Raw genomic sequence first — 18,742 nt, forward strand, 5'->3', positions numbered from 1 at the left:
CTCCATGAGTTCAGTATAGACAGTTTCAGTAATTCAGGCTAGAATAATTTAGAAGGTACACTGAACTTGAATTGATGAGATGACATTAAGATTGCACATGTATGAAACTGTTAAAGAGATCAGAACAGGAATCAAATGGGGCTAGAACTCAGAGGGGTTCACAGCCCTGCATGGGGTCAATTACAAGAATGAGAGTGAATTCTGAACCTGGGTCTGCCTTGGAATTTTACTTCACTGCAGCAGGAGGAGTGTGATGTGGTCCTTAGGAAAATCAAGTCTCCTAGACACACAGTTTCTGTATCAGAAAAAGAATTAGAAAACAGAAATTCTTTTTGTTGTTGTTGTTTTTATTTTAATTTATTTTTTAAAACTGTCTTTTCTCATTTTACATGCCAAATCCTTTCCCCACTACCTCCCTTCCTTTTTCTTCCTCCACTTTCCCTCCACACATCCCCCTTCCACTCCCCAGAGAGATTAAATCTTCCCCCCTGGAGTCAACAAAGTCTAGCACATTTCTTTGAGGCAGGTCCATGGCCCTGCCCATCATATCTAGGATGAGCAAGGTATCCCTCCAGAGAGAATGAGTTCCAAAAAGTCAGAACAAGCAGTAGGGATAAATCCTGGTACCACTGCCAGTGACCCCACAGTCTGCCCCAGTCATACAACTGTAACCCACATTCAGAGAGCCTAGTTTGGTCCTATGCTGGTTCCCTCACTGTCAGACCAGATTGGAAAGCTTCCATTAGCTCAGGTAAGCTGTTTCAGTGGGTATCCCCATCATGGTCTTGACCTCTTTGTTCATATTCTCACTCTTCTCTCTTTTTGACCTGACTTTGAGAGCTCAGCCCAGTGCTCCACTGTGGTTCACTGTATCTGCTTTCATCTATTGCTGGATGAAGGTTCTATGGTGACATTTAAGACAGTGATGAAGCTGACTACAGGGCTAGGCCAGGTCAGGCACCCTCTCCACTATGGCTTAGTGGAGATCATCCTTGGGGATTCCTGGGAATTTCTCTAGTGCTAGGTTTCTTGATAGCCCCATAATGTCTCCATCAGTCAAGATATTTCTTTCCTTGTTCTCCCTCTCTGTCCTTTCCCCCATCTCGACCACCCAGAAAATACAGAAATTCTTTTTTTTATTAATTTTTATTGAGCTCTACATTTTCCTCTGCTTCTCTCCCTGCCTTTCCCCTTTCCATCAACCCTCTCCCAAGGTCCCCATGTACCCAATTTTCTCAGGAGATCTTGTCTTTTTCTACTTTCTACTTCCCATGTAGATTAGATCTATGTATATCTCTCTTAGGATCCTCATTGTTGTCTCGGTTCTCTGGAATTGTGATTTGTGGGCTGCTTTTCTTTGCTTTATGTTTAAAAAACACTTATGAGTGAGTACATGTGATAATTGTCTTTCTGTATCTGGGTTACCTCACTCAAAATGATGTTTTCTAGCTTCATCCAGTTGCCTACAAGGTTTAAGATGTTATTTTTTCGACTGTGTAATACTCCATTGAGTAAATGTACATTTTCCTTATCCATTCTTCAGTCGAGGGGCATTTAGGTTGTTTCCAGGTTCTGGGTATGATAAACAATGCTCCGATAAACATAGTTGAGCACATGTCCTTGTGGCACAATTGAGCATCATTTGGATATATACTCAAAAGTGGTATTAATGGGTCTTGAAGCATTCAAGCAATTCAAAGAGAACATAATAACATACAATATCCAAACTGTATTTTTCATCTTTATGTGGCTATTTTAACCTCTATTTCTTTAATTTTTAATTTTTGGCTTTTTGAGACATGGTTTCTCTGTGTATGTTTAGCTATCCTGAAATTCACTCTGTATACCAGGTTGGTCTCGAACTCACAGAGATCTGCCTGCCTCTGCCTCCCAAGTGCTGGGATTAAAGTTGTGTGCCACACCTTGAACACACAGAGGTCTGCCTGCCTCTGTCTCCCAAGTGTTGGGATTAAAGGTGTGTGTCACCACGCACAACTATTCTCTTTCTTTTTATTTTAAGAACTTTAACCTTAGCCGGGCGGTGGTGGCGCATGCCTTTAATCCCAGCACATGGGAGGCAGAGGCAGGCGGATCTCTGTGAGTTCGAGACCAACCTGGTCTACAAGAGCTAGTTCCAGGACAGGCTCCAAAACCACAGAGAAACCCTGTCTCGAAAAACAAAAAACAAAAAAAAAAGAACTTTAACCTTTAGCCTGCATATATTTTTAACACACTGTAAACCATTTAGAGGTTTTCTTCATCTTTGACTCTCTCTTTACTATATATCTCTTGTTTTCTGACCACATGAGTCTTTAATTTGCTAAGTGATATGGTTAAGGTTAAAACCATGGCTTTGGTGGCTGGATCCATCTTATTTCTTAGTTTTCTAAGTTTCTAGCCTCGTGGTGGAGGTACCGGTTGTAGCCATGTTTATTGCCACAACTCTATGGCGTTTCAAAGTCCCTGTCAACAAGTAAGTTGCAGCAGTCTGCTCACCTACCACACTCAACTGATCTGTAGCCAGACCTCCTGCCTGAAAGAGTCAGAGTTTGTGTTGGCAGGATGGCCCAGAATGCTGGCATTTTAATATGGCACGGCTTTTTTTTTTCGTGCTAATGCTGAAAACCAAAAAGCATGCGGTCAGCTTTTCATCCACACCATTTAAGTGTTTTGTGGCAGGGCCTCTTAAAAGAGCTGCAAGGCTTTACATCTAAAGCTGAGTCAGGAAGCCTCTCTTAAATGAGATGCATTTGCCTCTAGCAAACAGAGCCCACCTGATAAATGTAGGGATAAGTCCCGCCCCTTGGGGGGGGTGTTTGCCTCGGGCTAATGTCTGCCTATAAATTTGTCGAGCATGCTCCCAGCTCCTTCTTCTGCTTTCCTGGTCTCTGCAGGTTCTGTAAGTCTAATTCTACATTAAAACTATATATATTTTTACAATCTGTCTGCATTCGTTTACGCCGCTACAGATAAAATGCTGCTATCAATAAGCTGTGCTTAACTCTATTCATTTTTGTCTAGAATAACTTCCCAAGCCCTCTCAGGCTTTATGTGGATGCAGTTGTCCATGTGGGCACGATTTGTTGACTGAATATTCTGTCCTGCTCAGTTCTCACAAAATAAAGTGTTCAAGGCCAGGGTGGGCTACATGAACCCTAGGGAGAATAAACCAGCAGACATGTCTATGTACAGTCTTTTTTCTAGAATGGGAAATGGAGACCGTGAGATGACTCATCCAGAAGACACTTGCACCAAGTCTATGAGCTAAGATTTATCCAAAATCCCATATATAAAAAATGGGAATTGACACTCAAAAGTCATATTTTGACCTTCCAGGGAGGTTACGACATGTGGGTGTACACACACACACTACAGAAATGTAAAATAAATTAAAATTTTAATTGTGAAATGTAGAATGATTTTTGTGTGGTTCCACCCCCGCCCCCGACTATCAATCTATTCCAGTAGTAACCTGCCTGAGTCTGGAGGGTCAATGGAACCTAAAGACTGCTATGGATGTGGCCTCACACAAAATTAGAAATTTAAGTCAACATGAAGGTTGGTTTACAATTTTGTTTTTAATTTGAAGGCAGAGTTGTTGAGAGTGACAAAGTTGCTTTGAATTGGCAAAAGGTTACAGCCCTGATTGAAGACTGTCCTGTCTACAAACTGGCACAGGCCTGGCTGATTCTGCCTGTAACCTCTGGTTCTCAGACTTCAGGAAAGGGCAAGAGCCAGGTGCTCAAGTTCAGAGTCATAGGAACTGCAGGTAGTGAAGTAGAGAAAGGGGCAGGCAGGGTGCTGGACGGCGTCTTGGACTTGCATCTCAAGCAGGGAGTGGCCAGATATTTCCCAATGGGCTGTTGCTGAAGTTTGGCCATTTCTAATCATGTCCTTTTATGAAGTTCAGCAATGAAAAGCCTTGTGGTTAGTATTTGGAAATTCTACTGTCTTCTTTATTCACTGAAAGAAGTATGTGTAGGGTATTAAAGTGTGTGGGGTGTATAGTGTGTGTAGTGTGGGGGAGTATGAAATGTGTGTAGCAAGTAGGGTGTGTAGTATGTGGGATGTGTAGTGCGTAGAGGGTGTCTAGGGTATGTAGGGTGTGTGGGGTGTGTAGGGTATGTGGGGTTTGTATGGTATGAGCAGTGTGTAGTGTGTGTGAAGGGTGTATAGTGTGTGTAGTTTGTGTAGTATATATGGGTTATGTAGGGTGTGTAGTGTGCCCGAGTAGGACCAAGCTTCATCCTTCCACTTGCGTCTCATTCAATCATGAGGGATGGGTGGGGAAGAGACTGAGGGACCAACAGTGGTACAGTCCTAGGGGCTTACGATGATAGAGCTGCAGGCAGTTTTGAGCCCAAAATAAGGGAAGACTTGTCTGTCAAAGGAAGTTTGGAAGGTGTAGATGTGTTTTTTAGTGATGGCATCATAAAAGACTATATCTCCACGCTCATAATCTACATAGATGCCCACTTTCCTATAAGAGAATGGGAGATTCTCCCGAATACTGCAGTTGGTGATTGGCTGACATCCAGAGGACGAGATCTGCAGTGCCCACAAGCAGCTTGGCTCAGAGTTCGGAATCTGGAACCCCTGAGACAACTCAGTGACCACGCCCACTATGGCATCCTGATTTGAGGGTCCCTGAATTTCCACCTCCCATACCCCATGGCCTGAGGAGAGGCCTGGGGAGCCCCTCACACAATGGAATTTTTCGAATTGTGGAGGTTTTGCCTGCCTATTCAATGTGCCGTCGATGACGTACAAGCTTGCTTTCTTTAGATCCTGAGAAAAGGTGAGGTTTGGGTCAGCTGAGGCCAAGTCCAGGGTCGTAGATACTGTGGGAAGAGAAAAAGAGTAAAGAGGGATAGTTTCAGGGCAAGTCCTCCAGCATCCTGCTTTTGAGCTTCTCATGATGTAGCTAGAAGGAGAAGTTCTCCTTCAAATTCCAGTTCCTGTCCTCAGAAAAGACTCCTACCTGTTTCTTTTGGTTTTCTGAGGAGAGGGTCACATATAATCCAAGTAGGGCTGAAAATTTTTGTCTAGCTAAGGACAATCTTGTACTTCTCATCATTACAAGCTGCACCTACCTAGTGCTGGAATTATAGGTGTGGGATACCATGCCCATGCTCCGTGCACCCCTCTCTAGGACCTCTCCCCACTCTCCATCCCCAGGCCTCAAATTTAGCCCCTGATTTTATGAGCTTCTGTTCTGTGGGTGCAGAGGGAAGGTCCTCTAGTCCACGTGGTAGTAGAATCATTTCAGAAAAAAAGTCTTGAACCAAGGTCATAACACCCTGTACAATTTAGATCTTCTAACAAGGTAGATATGTCTTCCCATTTCCATACTTCCTGGTTCATATGGCAAACAATTGAGGCTACTATGAGAGGTCAAAGTTCAGCCTGATTTTCTAAAGTTGGGGTCACCACTAGTCTGACATTCTGAAACTGAGTTCCTGGGGCCAGGAGGTGACTCAGCTGATAAGGCATGAGTCCCAAGCCCGACACCTGATTTCAATCCAGAAACCCACATGGTGGGAGACTGACTTCCCCACTCATCCTTTAACTCCCACACAAAGGCACGTGTGTGCATGCGTGAGTGCACATGATAGAATGGAATCCCTCAAACACAGGAGGACTGAAGAAGTGGATATTCAGAAACCCTTGATGTGTCCCACCCTCGTATTATGGCTTAGACACTGAATGGCAGTTTATCAAAGCTACAGAGTCTTTGTCCTATTCAAAGGCTAGAGCACCAGTGGTCCTGGCTCTGCTAAGGTTTAGAAAGTGGGAACATTTTAGCCCCTCATTTGGTGTTGCACCTCAGCCTTTGCTGCAATGCTAGTTCTCCTCTCCTGTGTGTGGGGTTGGGGAGATGGCGGATGTGGAAGTGTGCATTAGAACAACTGGTCAGGGTCACTGGGGTAGGCTAGGGGCATGACCCAAGCAGATCTTACCCCTTTCTGATCCCCAGACCTGGCTAAGTTATATTACTGGATGCAGGGGGATAGGGATGATGACCATAAATGAAGACAGTGGTAGGAACTTCTAAGGTCTACCGGGGGCATCAGAGTCAAAGCAATTGGAGAAGAGCAGCACTGGTGAGAATGACCACCACGGGGACTTGTCTTCTGTTTTATTGGAGGTGCTCATTGCCAGGCATCGTGGTGCATACACCTCTAATTCCAGCACTTGGGAAGCTGAGACAGGAGAACTACCATGAGTTCAAAGGTAGTCTGGGCTATATGTGATTCTGTCTCAAAAGCAAACAAAAAAACAAAGGACTGAGGGAGGTGCCTTGGCTGTGCAGGCATGAGGACATGAGTCGTGATCCCCAGCATCTAAGGATAAAATCTGGGTGAGGCCCTGGCACACTTGTTACCCCGGTGCTGAGTAGCAAGGATGGCTGCATGGGCCTCAGTAGCAAGACAGCCCAAGCTATCTAGTGATCTTAAAGTTCAGTGAGAGATCTTGTCCATGAAACTAAGGAAGAGTGTGAAAGAAGATGCGTAAGTCTAGCCTCCATGAGTACACACTCACACACACAAACACACACCGACACACACTACACATACATACACACCACACACACATACACACACCACACACATGTGCACACATACACACCACACACACATGCACACACACACACGTGTGTGTTCACACTCACATACACCAGCCAGAGAAAGAGAAAAAAGAACTAATAAAAAATAGGTAAGATGGCTTGGCAGGTACAGATACAGATGCTTGCTACCTAAGCCCAAAACTCACATAAAAAGCTCACATAAGAAGAGAATGGTCTTCACAAACTAGTCCTCTCGTCTTATTGTGCATAAGTATGCACACACAACAATAACCAAGGAAAGAAAAATTTTAAAAACAAAACCCAAAGAAGGTGGGGGAGTGTGAAGGAAGGAGCAACATCCAGGGGTGCACAGCCCACAACTCTGAGGCTGTCAGTGTGCACAGAGCCCAGCTCACAGCCAGCTCCTCCTCCAGGAACAGAGGGAAAGGGGCCCAGTTTGCTCCAGAGCAGAGCTCAAGAGGGTGCTGCCTCAGAAAGGAGGCCTCAAAGTGGAAGGGGATGGAATAGGGCTGAGCATTAGGTCCTGCTGAGCTGCAGAGGCAGTAGGAGGGGCATAGACCAAGCAGCAGGGTACACCTGCACACGAGGGGTACCCTGTTGGGGGCTAGGGTTCTGCTGTATCAGAGCTGTGAATGAACAGAACACTTTGACCTGTACACCTAGAGGTCCCTTGCTTCTCTAGAGGAAGACCCGTGTGTCAAGCAGGAATCCTACCTGAGGTGGGCAAATCTGAGTTATTCTTCTGTAACAGAAGCCCTAAGATTTGAGAAAGAAAACAAATTTATGTTAATAACAAGTGGTTATAAATTAAAAGTCATATTGAGGGTGATCTTGGCTTTTATCATAACTACCCTCAAAGCTGGACCAATCAGATGACATCATTACAGGCATTGTCCCAGTGGATCTCAACTCCTTGGCATTGCTGGGCTAACTAGACCTGTTAGGTCAGCTCCAGCTACAGACTGAACTGCCTCCAACTGAGCCTTGTGAAATGAAGAAATAAATGTATAAATTGCCATTCATTTTTTAAAGTTTTTTAATTAGTGGGGATGTCACTATGATTATCTAAATGTAAAATAATAAAACAATTCTATAAACTTTTTCTCCATTGGTGTTCACACACACACTGGACCTTCCACCCTTAATCTCCCATTGAAGAGAGATTTTGTATTCTTCACTTTCCCCAAACAGCAGTGTATGCACACACTTACAGTTCTCCATGTCCTTCTTATCCAGGCTGTTCAGGAATGTGCTTTTGTCTTCCTTTCCTTCAGTGGTCAGGTTGTCTGTGAGGAGAGAGTGAGGGAGATGGAGAATCCACAGAGGTTAAGCAAGCAACGGGGACCACACATTAAGGCACTGATTACTGATGTAGGAAGATGTGGTACTGGGATTTCTCTCATAGTCTCAGTGGACCAAGAAGACAGCAAACAGGGAGAGCTGCCCTAGGGTCTCCCAGAACTGGCTCTCCAGTACAGCCCAGTCCAGAACAGAAGTATTGGAGCCACAAGCATAAGCCACTGAATTTGGAATTTTCTAGATGCTATTTTGAAACTCTAAAAGACCAGGGCATGCTGACACTCAGGAAGCTGACACAGGAGGATGACAACTTTTACTCCACAGGACATAGTGAGTTCCAGTGTCTCAAAAGCAAAGGAAAAGGGAAAGAGGCCTCAGTGGCTAAAAGCACCAGGGACCCAGTTCAGTTCTCAGCATCCATTGAAGCTCCAGTCCCAGGGCATCTGGCACCCTCTTCTGACCTCCATAGACACCAGGCATAGACACAATACATGCACACAAAACATTTAAAAAAGAAATGAATACAATGAATTAAATAATATGTTTTGTTTAGCTCAGAATATTAAAATATACTGCCATTTCAGCATGTCCAATAAAGGTTGAGTGCTACCTGGGCTCAGTGCTGGGTTCTGGAGACCCAGCTACTCAGAAGATCACTGAGGTCTTCCAGAAGAGACTACCCTGGACAATATTTCTGTTTGATTTTGTTTTCATTGCTATATTTTATGCTCTATTTCAATATTAAGCCTTTCAAAGTCAATGTGTATTCTTTACTTCCACTATGTGTGAATGCTGTGTTTTGGTGCCCAGGGGTACATTTGATAAGCCACAACCAAATTGGAAACATACTTCTAGTCCCATTTTCACCATCTAGTAAACATGGAAATTTTTTGAGCTCAGAGGTGTTTTGACTCTGAGGATGTAGCTCAGATTGCAGAGTGCTTGTCAAGCAAGCCCGAAGTTCCATCCTCAGCACTAAACCTGATACAAGGCAGCATGAGGAATTTCTGCATAATGGTTCTTTGACTCATTCACCTGGGTTCAGAAAGGCTTTGGGGCTATACCAGAGACATCAGATGGTATCTGGGGTGATGGAAAGAATCCTTAGGCAGGTAAGCACAGGGAGTGTTAGTCACATCTTACCTGTTAATTTCTTAAGGCTTTCTATGATGGACTCATGTCTTGCTTTTGCTTCACTGATTTTTTCCTCCAGGTTCATAGGAACTGGTATTGGGTTGGAAAACTCAAATTCTCTACTCCTGTGAAGATATGTTGATCTGAGTTGTAAGTTTGGGGATAGAGTGTGGGCAGAAAGGATCTGGGAGCTGGTTCCTGGGATGGAGGAAGAGTGATAAATACAGTCTAGAGCCAGGGAGCTGTTTGTCAGGGTGTGTTGACAGAAGTTTCTGTCCCTCCTGGTTCTGTAGCCTTTCAGTCCCAAAGAAACACACAAAGGTCTGCATTAAATCTTTAACGGGTTGGCCTATTCGCTCAGGCTTCTTATTAACTCTTATAAATTACATTAACCAATAATTCTTGTCTGTATTAGCCACATGGCTTGGTACCTTTTTTCATCGAGGTATTCTCATCTTGCTTCCTCTATGTCTGAGTGACGACTACAGAGTGCACCTTTCCTCTTCCCAGAATTCTCCTGTTCTGGTTTCCCCGCCTCTACTTCCTGCCTGGTCACCCTGCCTATATTTCCTGTCTGGCTACTGGCTAATTAGCATTTTATTAAACTAGTACAACTGACAAACATTGCAGGCTATAAGACCATTGTCCCACATCAGTGGAGCCAGGACAGGAATGCAGGGCTATGAGATCAGACACAAGAAAATATGGAAAAGAAGATGGGAGATGGATCAGAGAAGAGAGAAGGGACAGGGAGTAGGGAGGTAGAGTAGGAAACCCAGGGTTCACTCTCTTGACTAAGAGGGATATGGGAGGGGAGCGAGGCTGGGAAAGAAAGACTGCTCTTCTGTGTGATTATTTTGGAAGTCTGAGCAGTCGGGAACAAACAAGCTGCCTCCATACAACAGATAGCACTCCAGCAAGTGCCAGTTTAATCCAAGTAAAACCTGAGAAAGCTTATAAAGTCATTTTAGACACAAAAGAACAGAGTTAAGCATGGCTTCTTGGTAGCCAACATTTTGCTAATGGCATGCTGCAGCTCCTTCAAGAAAGGTCTTGCAGATTTAGTGGTACCATAAAAAAAAAAAGCCATGCAGTATGGGCCATGCTGCCAGCATGAACTCTGGCTCTTTCAGGAGGCCAAGCATTTAAATGGGGTTTGTGGGCAGTGAGCTGCAAGTTACTTGGTGGCAGCATGGGCCAACTGGTTATCAGAGTTGAGGTGGTGAGTGTGGCTCCACCCAGCAGGCTCAGAGGCACTGAAGGACTTCCACCATGTTCGACTGGGCAGAGCAAGCAGGCAAGGTCCTGTGTGTCCTAACAATGCTGCTGCTAAAGTTTTTAAGAAGGGCTTAGCATTAAGAAGTCATCTTGTTCAGAAAAGAATTACAGATACACAATAAGGACAGATTCAGACATAAAAGACCTCTAAATGAGACACAGTGTGTTTTAAAAATGTATGTCAGTGTGGCGAGAGAAGAAAAACAGCATAGAGAGCTATAAAAGGAACTAAATGGTTTATAAAAAAGCAATAAAATAAAGTCTTTAAAGAGAAAGAGTACAGACTGTCACAGATTAAAGAAGTAAAGATAATAAAATAAATATTAAAAAGTACTAGAGTAAGAAAATAAGCCACATAAAGATGGAATCTACACATAGAGTCTGGATTATGTATATTATTGTGGGTTTTTTTCTTGAATTTTTTGACTGTGAAGGAGCTAAGTACAGAGGTACATTTCATTATATGGATTGCTAAGTAAACCCAACATAAAGGTATGTTGACTTCAGAATTTGGGTATAAGGACTTGTTGTTTTGGAAAAGAGGTTCTTCTTTTGTTTCCATAGAGGATGAGAACCTGTAGATTGTTTCCAGACGAACGTGGTTTGATGGACCACCTGAAAGGTTTCCATAAAAATCTCAACAAATACTTTGCCCAACAAAATGCAGGAAGTAGTTTGGAAAGAGCTATGCCAAAATTCCCAAATATTATTTATAAATGTTTCTTTATATTTAAAAGGGGCTATGATGTAGAGATTTGCATTGGTACGGATCTTGGTTTATTGATATAAATTTAAGGTCAATTTTGTTATATATATATTTCTGTTCTTTATTAAGGTATTGTGTTCGTATGGCTCATTTAAAAATAAAGAAACATAGGTTAATATATAATCATCTATAATATTCAAGCTTGTAGTCATGTTAAATATATAGAGAGATATTTCAGTTAGATAGTTATTCTTCAAATCTTTCAGAGACCATCAGAATATGGCATTTAAAGTGTTTTAAAATCTAGATTTTTCATGACAATGAGACACGTCTGCTCTTGGAAACACCAATTACGTCAAGAGGAAGATGGGCACTAAAGACGTTCCTTATGGCATTGGTTAACCATTTGGGCAAAAACTGCTCTTTCCTGGACTGTTTGATGCTATGCTGTATGAACTAGACATGCAGGGTCCACAGAGAAATTACTGCTGAACTTGCATAAAAGTGAGACTATCCTTTGGGGTTCCTGCTTCATGAAAGAGTCTGCTGGGTAATATGGATCTGTAGGCAGAAGATGGATGCCCCATGGGTACAGAAGAACTCTGGGTGACTGTCCAGACAGCGAGATGTATCGGTCAATTCTAGAGTTTTGGGAGTTGCTTACAATGCACTTCCTGCTTACTTAGGTAATATTATATCCTAGAGTCTTTGATGGAGTTGAAGAATAGATAGTTATAGATATAGTTTTCTTTAGTTATGATAAAAGACAAAGTAACTATAAATATTGTAACTATAATTCTTGCTTGATGCCTGTTTTGTTATATGTAATTTAACTATGTTAAAGTTAAAACCTTCCTTTTTATTTAAACAGAAAACGGGAGGGGATGTGAGATCCCCATCTGTATGCTGTGAATACCATTGGTGAAGAATGAAATTGCCTTGGCCTTTGATAAAGCAGGGCAGAGCTAGGCAGAAAAAACTAACCTGAAAGCTGGGAGTAAGGGGACAAAGTCAAAAAGAAACCATGGAGCTGATGCCAGAGACAGACATGCTAAACACTTGCCGGTAGGCCACAAGTATCATGGCAAAATATAAAATACTGGAAATGGGTTAATACTAGATGTAAGAGCTAGATAGTAATACAGTGATTGGCCAAGCAGTAATTTAAATAATATAGTTTCTGTGTGATTATTTCTGAAGTCTAGGCGGGTGGGAAAACAAACAAGCAGCTTCCTACTACAGATCAAACCCATGAAAATATGGAAATGAAGATGGGAGATGGATAGAGAAGAGAGAAGGGATGGGGAGTAGGGAGGTTGAGTGGGAAAACCAGGGTTCACCCCCTTGACCAAGAGGAATATGGGAGAGGAGTGCAGCTGGGGATTAAAAGGCTGCTCTAAAGCTGGGTATTGGTAAAAAGAGCTGTGCCCAGCAGACCACATGCTACTGTGGCCAGCTTGGTCTTCCCCACGTGCAGCCTAGAGGATTTATAGCCGAGTTATTGGAGAATGTGAACATTTTCGGATATATGTTGAATGTTGTATGTGTGAGTGAACCAGAAAGCACAGTGCACTTGGGATGCCCATCATACCTGCCCAAGGTGTCTTTGATGCCCTGGAAGAGAAACAGAGAACAATGTCAGACCTTACCTAGTCACAGATACTAAGAAGGGGTTCAGACTCAGCTGGAGGCAGAGTGAGAACACCCCAGTTTTCCACCCTCTCTTTCCTCTCTCTGTCTTTCTGTCTCTGCTATCTCTGTCTGTCTCTCTGTCTGTCTTTTCCTGCTCTTTTCTCTTCCCCCATTCCATTCTGAACTGCTACCCCTAAAACTCCTGATATAGTTGGGATAGTGTTTAAACCTCAAGAGACACAGATTGAGGAGAGAAGAAAGAGTGACATTTGGGAGACGGATGTTGTCTCTGATACAGAACCAGGGAGCTCAACGTGGCAGTGTTAGGACAAAGGTGGAGTGGCTATCCATGGTTCTTTAAAGAAAAAACAAAAACAAAACAGAAACCAGGTGTGTTAGTCCTGGCACGTGGGTGTCCTATTATTCCTCCCTCTTGGTTTGTTTGTTTGTTTGTTTGTTTGTTTGTTTGTTTGTTTGTTTTTATCTGAGACAGTTTAATGTATCCAAGGCTGGCTCCAATTCTCTGTGTAGCCAAGAACAGTCCTGAACTACCGAATCTTCTGTGTCGGACTGTGAGCGCTGAGAGGACAGGAATGCACTAACACCTCAGTCCTCCCCACCAACTAATTTTTACTATTTTAAATGTAAATTTAAAAATTGAAGCATTATAAATACAACTTTATTGATTTAGTAGGATTAACTACATTTTACCTAAGCAATTGATGATTTAGCATCTAAACTGAGATGTGCAAAATAAACAAGAGTTTAAGGACTCAGAACTTAAAAAAATAACAACTCTTACAAATATGGAATAGCTCACAAATATGTCTAAAGAGGTTGAAATAACTACATTTGGAATATTGGATTAAATAAATTGTTAAAGTGTTTTACTAAAATTACTTTTATCTGATTTTCTTTTCCTGATTGGCCTGGAATTCAAATTGTGAGCCGGGTAGACTTTGAACTCACCTCTCCCACCCAAGTGCTGGGATTAAAGGTATACCACTATGCCTGATTCTTTTTTTCTTTTTAATATAGTTACTAGAAATATATCTTGAAATATAGCTCTTTTTATTGGGTTTTGTGTTTAAGATTTATTAATTATTGAGAATAATGTGAAAAAGATTTTATTATTTTAAGTTTTTATTTATAAATATTTTTTATGTATGAGTGCTATGGATATGCCCACATGCCAGAGGTGGGCATCAGATCCCATTATAGATGGTTGTGAGCTGCCATATGGTTGCTGGGAATTGAACTCAGGACCTGTGAAAGAGCAGACAGTGCTCTTAACCAATGAGCCATCTCTCCAGCCCTATTTTCATTATTTTTAATTTGTGTATATATGTGTGTCTGTGTGTGGGCATGTAAATGAGAATGCAGGTACCCTACGAGGCCAGAGTGATCAGATCTGGATCTGCAGTTACAGAAGGAGGTCAGAGGAAAATGTGTGAGAATTGGCCCTGTTCTTCCACCATGTGGGACTTGGGATCGGTGACAAGCGCCCTTGCATGAGTCTGAGAGATGCTTTTAAGTAACATATGTGTCCTACATTACAATTCTAAACTGCAAGCTAGATGTAGGGGCACATGAAAGGAGATTGAAAGAGTAGTATTTCAGTGTTACCCTTGATCACATGACCTTTGTCCTAAAACTGCCAGGCTGCTTGGGCTGCCTGAGATCCTGCCTCAAAGAACAAGATCAAAAAGCCCTAGTTTGTTTGGTTTTTTTTTTTTTGTGGCTCTCTTTCTTTTTCTTTTCCTCCCTTCTTTCCTTTCATGTGTGTGTGTGTGTGTGTGTGTGTGTGTGTGTGTGTGTGTGTGTGTGCGTGTATGTGTGTGTGCCCAGGCTGGCCTTGAACTCTAGTGTTCTGGGGAAGACTCCTTACTCTGGGGTGCTAGAATTAAAGAGGTGAGAAACCATGCCCAGATGTTTGAGATAGTGTCTTGATCTTTGTTCATGTTAGCCTTGGACTAGCAACAATCCTCCTGCCTCAGTGTCCTGAGTTATGAGAGGAGCTTTGGTTAAGTCAGTGGTTCTCAACCTTCCTAATGAGGCAGACCTTTAATACAGCTCCTCATGTTGTGGTGACATCCAACCATAAAATTATTCCCGTTACTACATCATAATTGTAATTTGCTACTATCATGAACTGGAATTTAAGTATCTGATATTTTCCAGTGGTCTTCGGTGGCCCCTGTGAAAGGGTTGGTGGATCCCCCAGAGGGATCAAGACCCACAGGTTGAGAACAGCTGGGTTAGGTGAGGCAGGGCAGCCGTTGGTGGATTAGTTCAGGAAGGCAATAAAAAGTAATAAAGAAACCACACCTCATACATGAGGGTTATTAGGAGAAAGGGCCTGGTGAGCACTGGGCCTTGGGGTGGAACAGCATTAGAGAGGATCGGTACATTATGTCACAGACAATACAACTGGACCCTTTTGGGGAGCAACAGGCATTGCTTTAAAACCTAACAGGATCCTCAGGCAAATCCCCAGAGAAAGAAGAGTATCTGACTTTTATGTCCTTTCAGGGAGTGGTAGGAGTTTCTCAAAATTTAATTTCAGGGGACAAAGGACATGGAGGAGTCAGATACTAGGAGCTGTTGGGCCATGGTATAATACAGATTTTTAAGTATCTTTCAGAGAGAGAGAGAGAGAGAGAGAGAGAGAGAGAGAGAGAGAGAGAGAGTCTGTTGCCAATGGACTGACCTCCAGTAGCTCCATGGGTGGCGCTTGTAGCCTATTTTTCAGGGACCTTGTGAGGTCTCTGAGGGTGGTCAGCTGTCCGTCTGTGTCAGCAACATACTCTTCTATCTGCTTGACTCCCTGCTGCTCCAGCCAGCTCAGCCTGGACAGGTGGAATCTCTCTTCCTCTTCCAGTCTCTGGTGCACATGTGTAAATTCCTCAAGGATCTTTAGTCTCTCTAGATGTACCTGGGCCTGGGGATAAGGGAAGGGATGCAGACATGAGGGAGGAATGAGAGAGAACATCCAAGCTTCCTTTAAGTTCATCATTCACTTGTTAAATCAATCAACCATCAACCAATTAATCAATTAACTAATTGCAGCCAAAATCTCCCTATATAGTTCTGGATAGTCAGGAATTCATTTAGAGCAAAAGGTTAGTCTTGTATTCATAGAGCTCCACATGTCTCTGCCTCCTAAGTGCTGGCTGGAATCAAGGGCATGCACCATCTGACACCATTCATTCTTTAGGAGTATGTAAAGATTATTCTGAGACCAGTATAGAACAGCTTGCTGGAGCTTACCTGAGGGAAAGGGGGAGGGACAAGGAGATCAAAGCACTTCTTGTGTTCAATGATTTAGGCTGAATACTTTTTTTTTTACCTTCAAGGACATCAGCCAGATGCACAACTAAGAAATCTTAGCACTTGGGAAGTGTAGAAAGGAGATTTAGGAAGCCAAGGCAAGCCTCCATTCAAGGCCAGCCTGGACTACTTGAGCCACTCAACAAACAAACGACACTGCCATAAAAAACTTGGGATAAGGTTGTAGTTCAGTTGACAGGGTGCTTGTATAGCATGTGTGTGGTCCTGGATTCCATTCTCAGCACTGCATAGTCTGGGAATGCTGTTATAGCCGTGTAATTCCGGTACTGGGGGAAAGACAAAAGGGTCAGATGATGAAGGCTATCCTTTTCCTGTATAACAATTTCTAGCTTGTGCTACATATGATACTGTGTCTAGGATCTGGAGATATGGCTCAGTAAAAAACTTTGTTGTTCTTGCAAAGGACTCAGATTCAAATCCCAGAACACACATGGTAGCTCACAACCATCCTAACTCCAGTTCCAGGGATCCAGTGCCCTCTTCTGATCTCCATGGGTACCAGACATGCACCTGGTATACATACATACATGGAGGCAAAGCATTCATTCACATAAAATTAAACCTAAAAATAAGTAAATAAAACATTCTTAAAAGTCATTGGGGAAGAACATAAATAAATGAAAGAGAGAGAGATGGAAAGAGAGAAAGGAGAGAGAGAGAGAGAGAGAGAGAGAGAGAGAGAGAGAGAGAGAGAGAGAGAGAACTCTCCTCAGTTTAACTGCCTTCATACTGAATTTCCCATGGATGGAGCTGGAGAGATGATGCAGGGGTTAAGAATGCTTACTGCTCTTCCAGAGGACCTGAATTCAGTTCCCAGACCTATGAAGAGCAGCTCCCAATATCTGTACTTCCAGTTCTTCTGGTTTCTGCTAGGATATACACACACATGACTTTCACTCAAACAGACACATACACATAGATAAAAGTAATGCAGAAACCTTTTACAAAAGTAAACAATATCAAAATCAGGTGGCGACATTTGGTGGTGTCATAGTCTCTTGTCTTTTCTTACTGTGTGATCAGTCTCTAGTAAAAAGGGGCTTGTGTGAGCCAATGTGTGTGTGTGTGCGTGCCTGTGTGTGTATTTGTGTGTCTGTGTGTGTGAGCCAGTGTGTGTGTGCCTGTGTGTGTATTTGTGTGTCTGTGTGTGTGAGCAAGTGTGTGTGTGTGAGTGTGTGTGTATGAGCTTGTGTGTGTGTGTGTCTGTGTGTGTGTGTGTGCGTGGTCCTTACAAATCTGCTGTGGGTGGAGGAGCAGAAACCCTCCTGGTTCACTGGAGCAGCACCCAGGCAGGTAGGTCAGTACAGCTCAGGAGCAAGGCTCAGACACCACACCCTCTGCTCTGCCCTCGCCATCTTGTCAGCAGGACTTTGTTCCAGCCTGGTGTATAAGGAGTGGTGAGAGATTTCTACAACAGAGATGCTTAACTTCCTCAGACGTATTTGGAGTGAATATTTCTTACCCTGAACACCTGGATTGCTCCTTCACCTTCCTTTTTCTCTTTAATGATTTCCTTGTCCTTTTGCCCCAAATCCTGGAGCTGTGTCTCAATCTGCACCTGTGAGGAGAGGATGCTTCAGTCAGGTTCTGCCTCTAGGGAGGCAGGGAAGATATCCCAGGGTACTGATGTCACTATTAGCAGCCCCCCTTTCTTTCTCAGGGATCAAACCAATTTTTTCCTTGTATTATGTGATCCTGAGGGTCAAAATCAAGTCCTCAGACCTGGTGGCAACTGCTTTTAGTCTCTGAATTATCCCATCTGCCCCCAAAATACTATTCTAATTATTCTTCTTCCCTTGATTACAGGTTGGTATTTCCCAGAACCTGGCTCTTTGAGCTCACTGGGCCCAGCTGCAAATTGCCAATTCAAGTGTTAAGAGTGCAGCAGTTGGAGCTGGAGAGATGGCTCAGTGGTCAAGAGCACTGCCTGCTCCTCCAACGGTCCTGAGTTCAATTCCCAGCAACCATTTGTAATGAGATTCGGTGCTCTCTTCTGGCCTGCACGCATACATGCAGACAGAATACTGAGAATACTGTATACATAATAAATAAATAGATTTAAAAACAAAAAGAGTGCAGCAGTCTGTGCCAACCAGATGGAAAAGGCAGCAGTTCCCAGGTCCCCAGAGAGTTCTACTCTGCTGAGCTGGGGACAGAAAGAGGCGGGTGCCTACCTTGTAGTTCTGGGCAGCATTATCTATCATGGTAAGTTCATGGGTTTTGTGGTCCTTGGAGTCAAGACACACCAAGCAGAGGAACTCTCCATCCTCCTCACAGAAGTAATGAAACTTTTCCTTGTGCTCCGGACATCTTGGCTCTTCTTCTTCTGATTGGACCTCAGCAGGATCCATAGCCTGGATTTTCTCTGCAAGACTAGCCAACTGCTTATTGGGCCTCAACATGTTCTTATCCACAGGGAGTTTGCAGAGCGGACATTGGAGGTTTTCTGTAGCTGTAGTTTTCTGATTGATGCATTGCAGACAGAAGTTGTGCCCACAATCAGTGATGACAGGATCCCGTAGAATTTTCATGCATATGGGGCAGGTCACATCCTCCAGTAGTCTGCTGACCCACTTTAGGCTTGCCATGATGGAGCAGCAAGGCTAACTCGATATGTGAAAGCCCAGAAGTCCGAGGCAGGCACCAGTACTGGGAAGAGAAAATGAAGCAGGAAGCAGAGACTAAAGAGCCTCTCAACTGGAAGACTAGAGAAGGACAAATGAAGAGGGGGTAGAGTAAATGAACAACAGAGA

General features: G+C 43.2%; 1 protein-coding gene across 1 annotated transcript; it reads right to left on the reverse strand.

Moving 5' to 3' along the window:
* Positions 1-3,440: 3,440 nt before the first annotated feature.
* On the reverse strand, positions 3,441-18,639 carry LOC142854123 (E3 ubiquitin-protein ligase TRIM31-like). Its single transcript, XM_075979222.1, has 8 exons — positions 18,164-18,639; positions 17,452-17,547; positions 15,349-15,579; positions 12,598-12,620; positions 9,032-9,147; positions 7,801-7,875; positions 7,304-7,345; positions 3,441-4,841 (listed from the first exon to the last, which is right to left on the reverse strand). Exons 1-8 carry the CDS (start codon positions 18,575-18,577, stop codon positions 4,321-4,323), a joined length of 1,518 nt encoding a protein of 505 aa, XP_075835337.1. The 5' UTR covers positions 18,578-18,639; the 3' UTR covers positions 3,441-4,320.
* Positions 18,640-18,742: the final 103 nt, after the last annotated feature.

The sequence above is a fragment of the Microtus pennsylvanicus genome, chromosome 7, assembly GCF_037038515.1.
Source record: "Microtus pennsylvanicus isolate mMicPen1 chromosome 7, mMicPen1.hap1, whole genome shotgun sequence".
Taxonomy (NCBI): Eukaryota; Metazoa; Chordata; class Mammalia; order Rodentia; family Cricetidae; genus Microtus; species Microtus pennsylvanicus.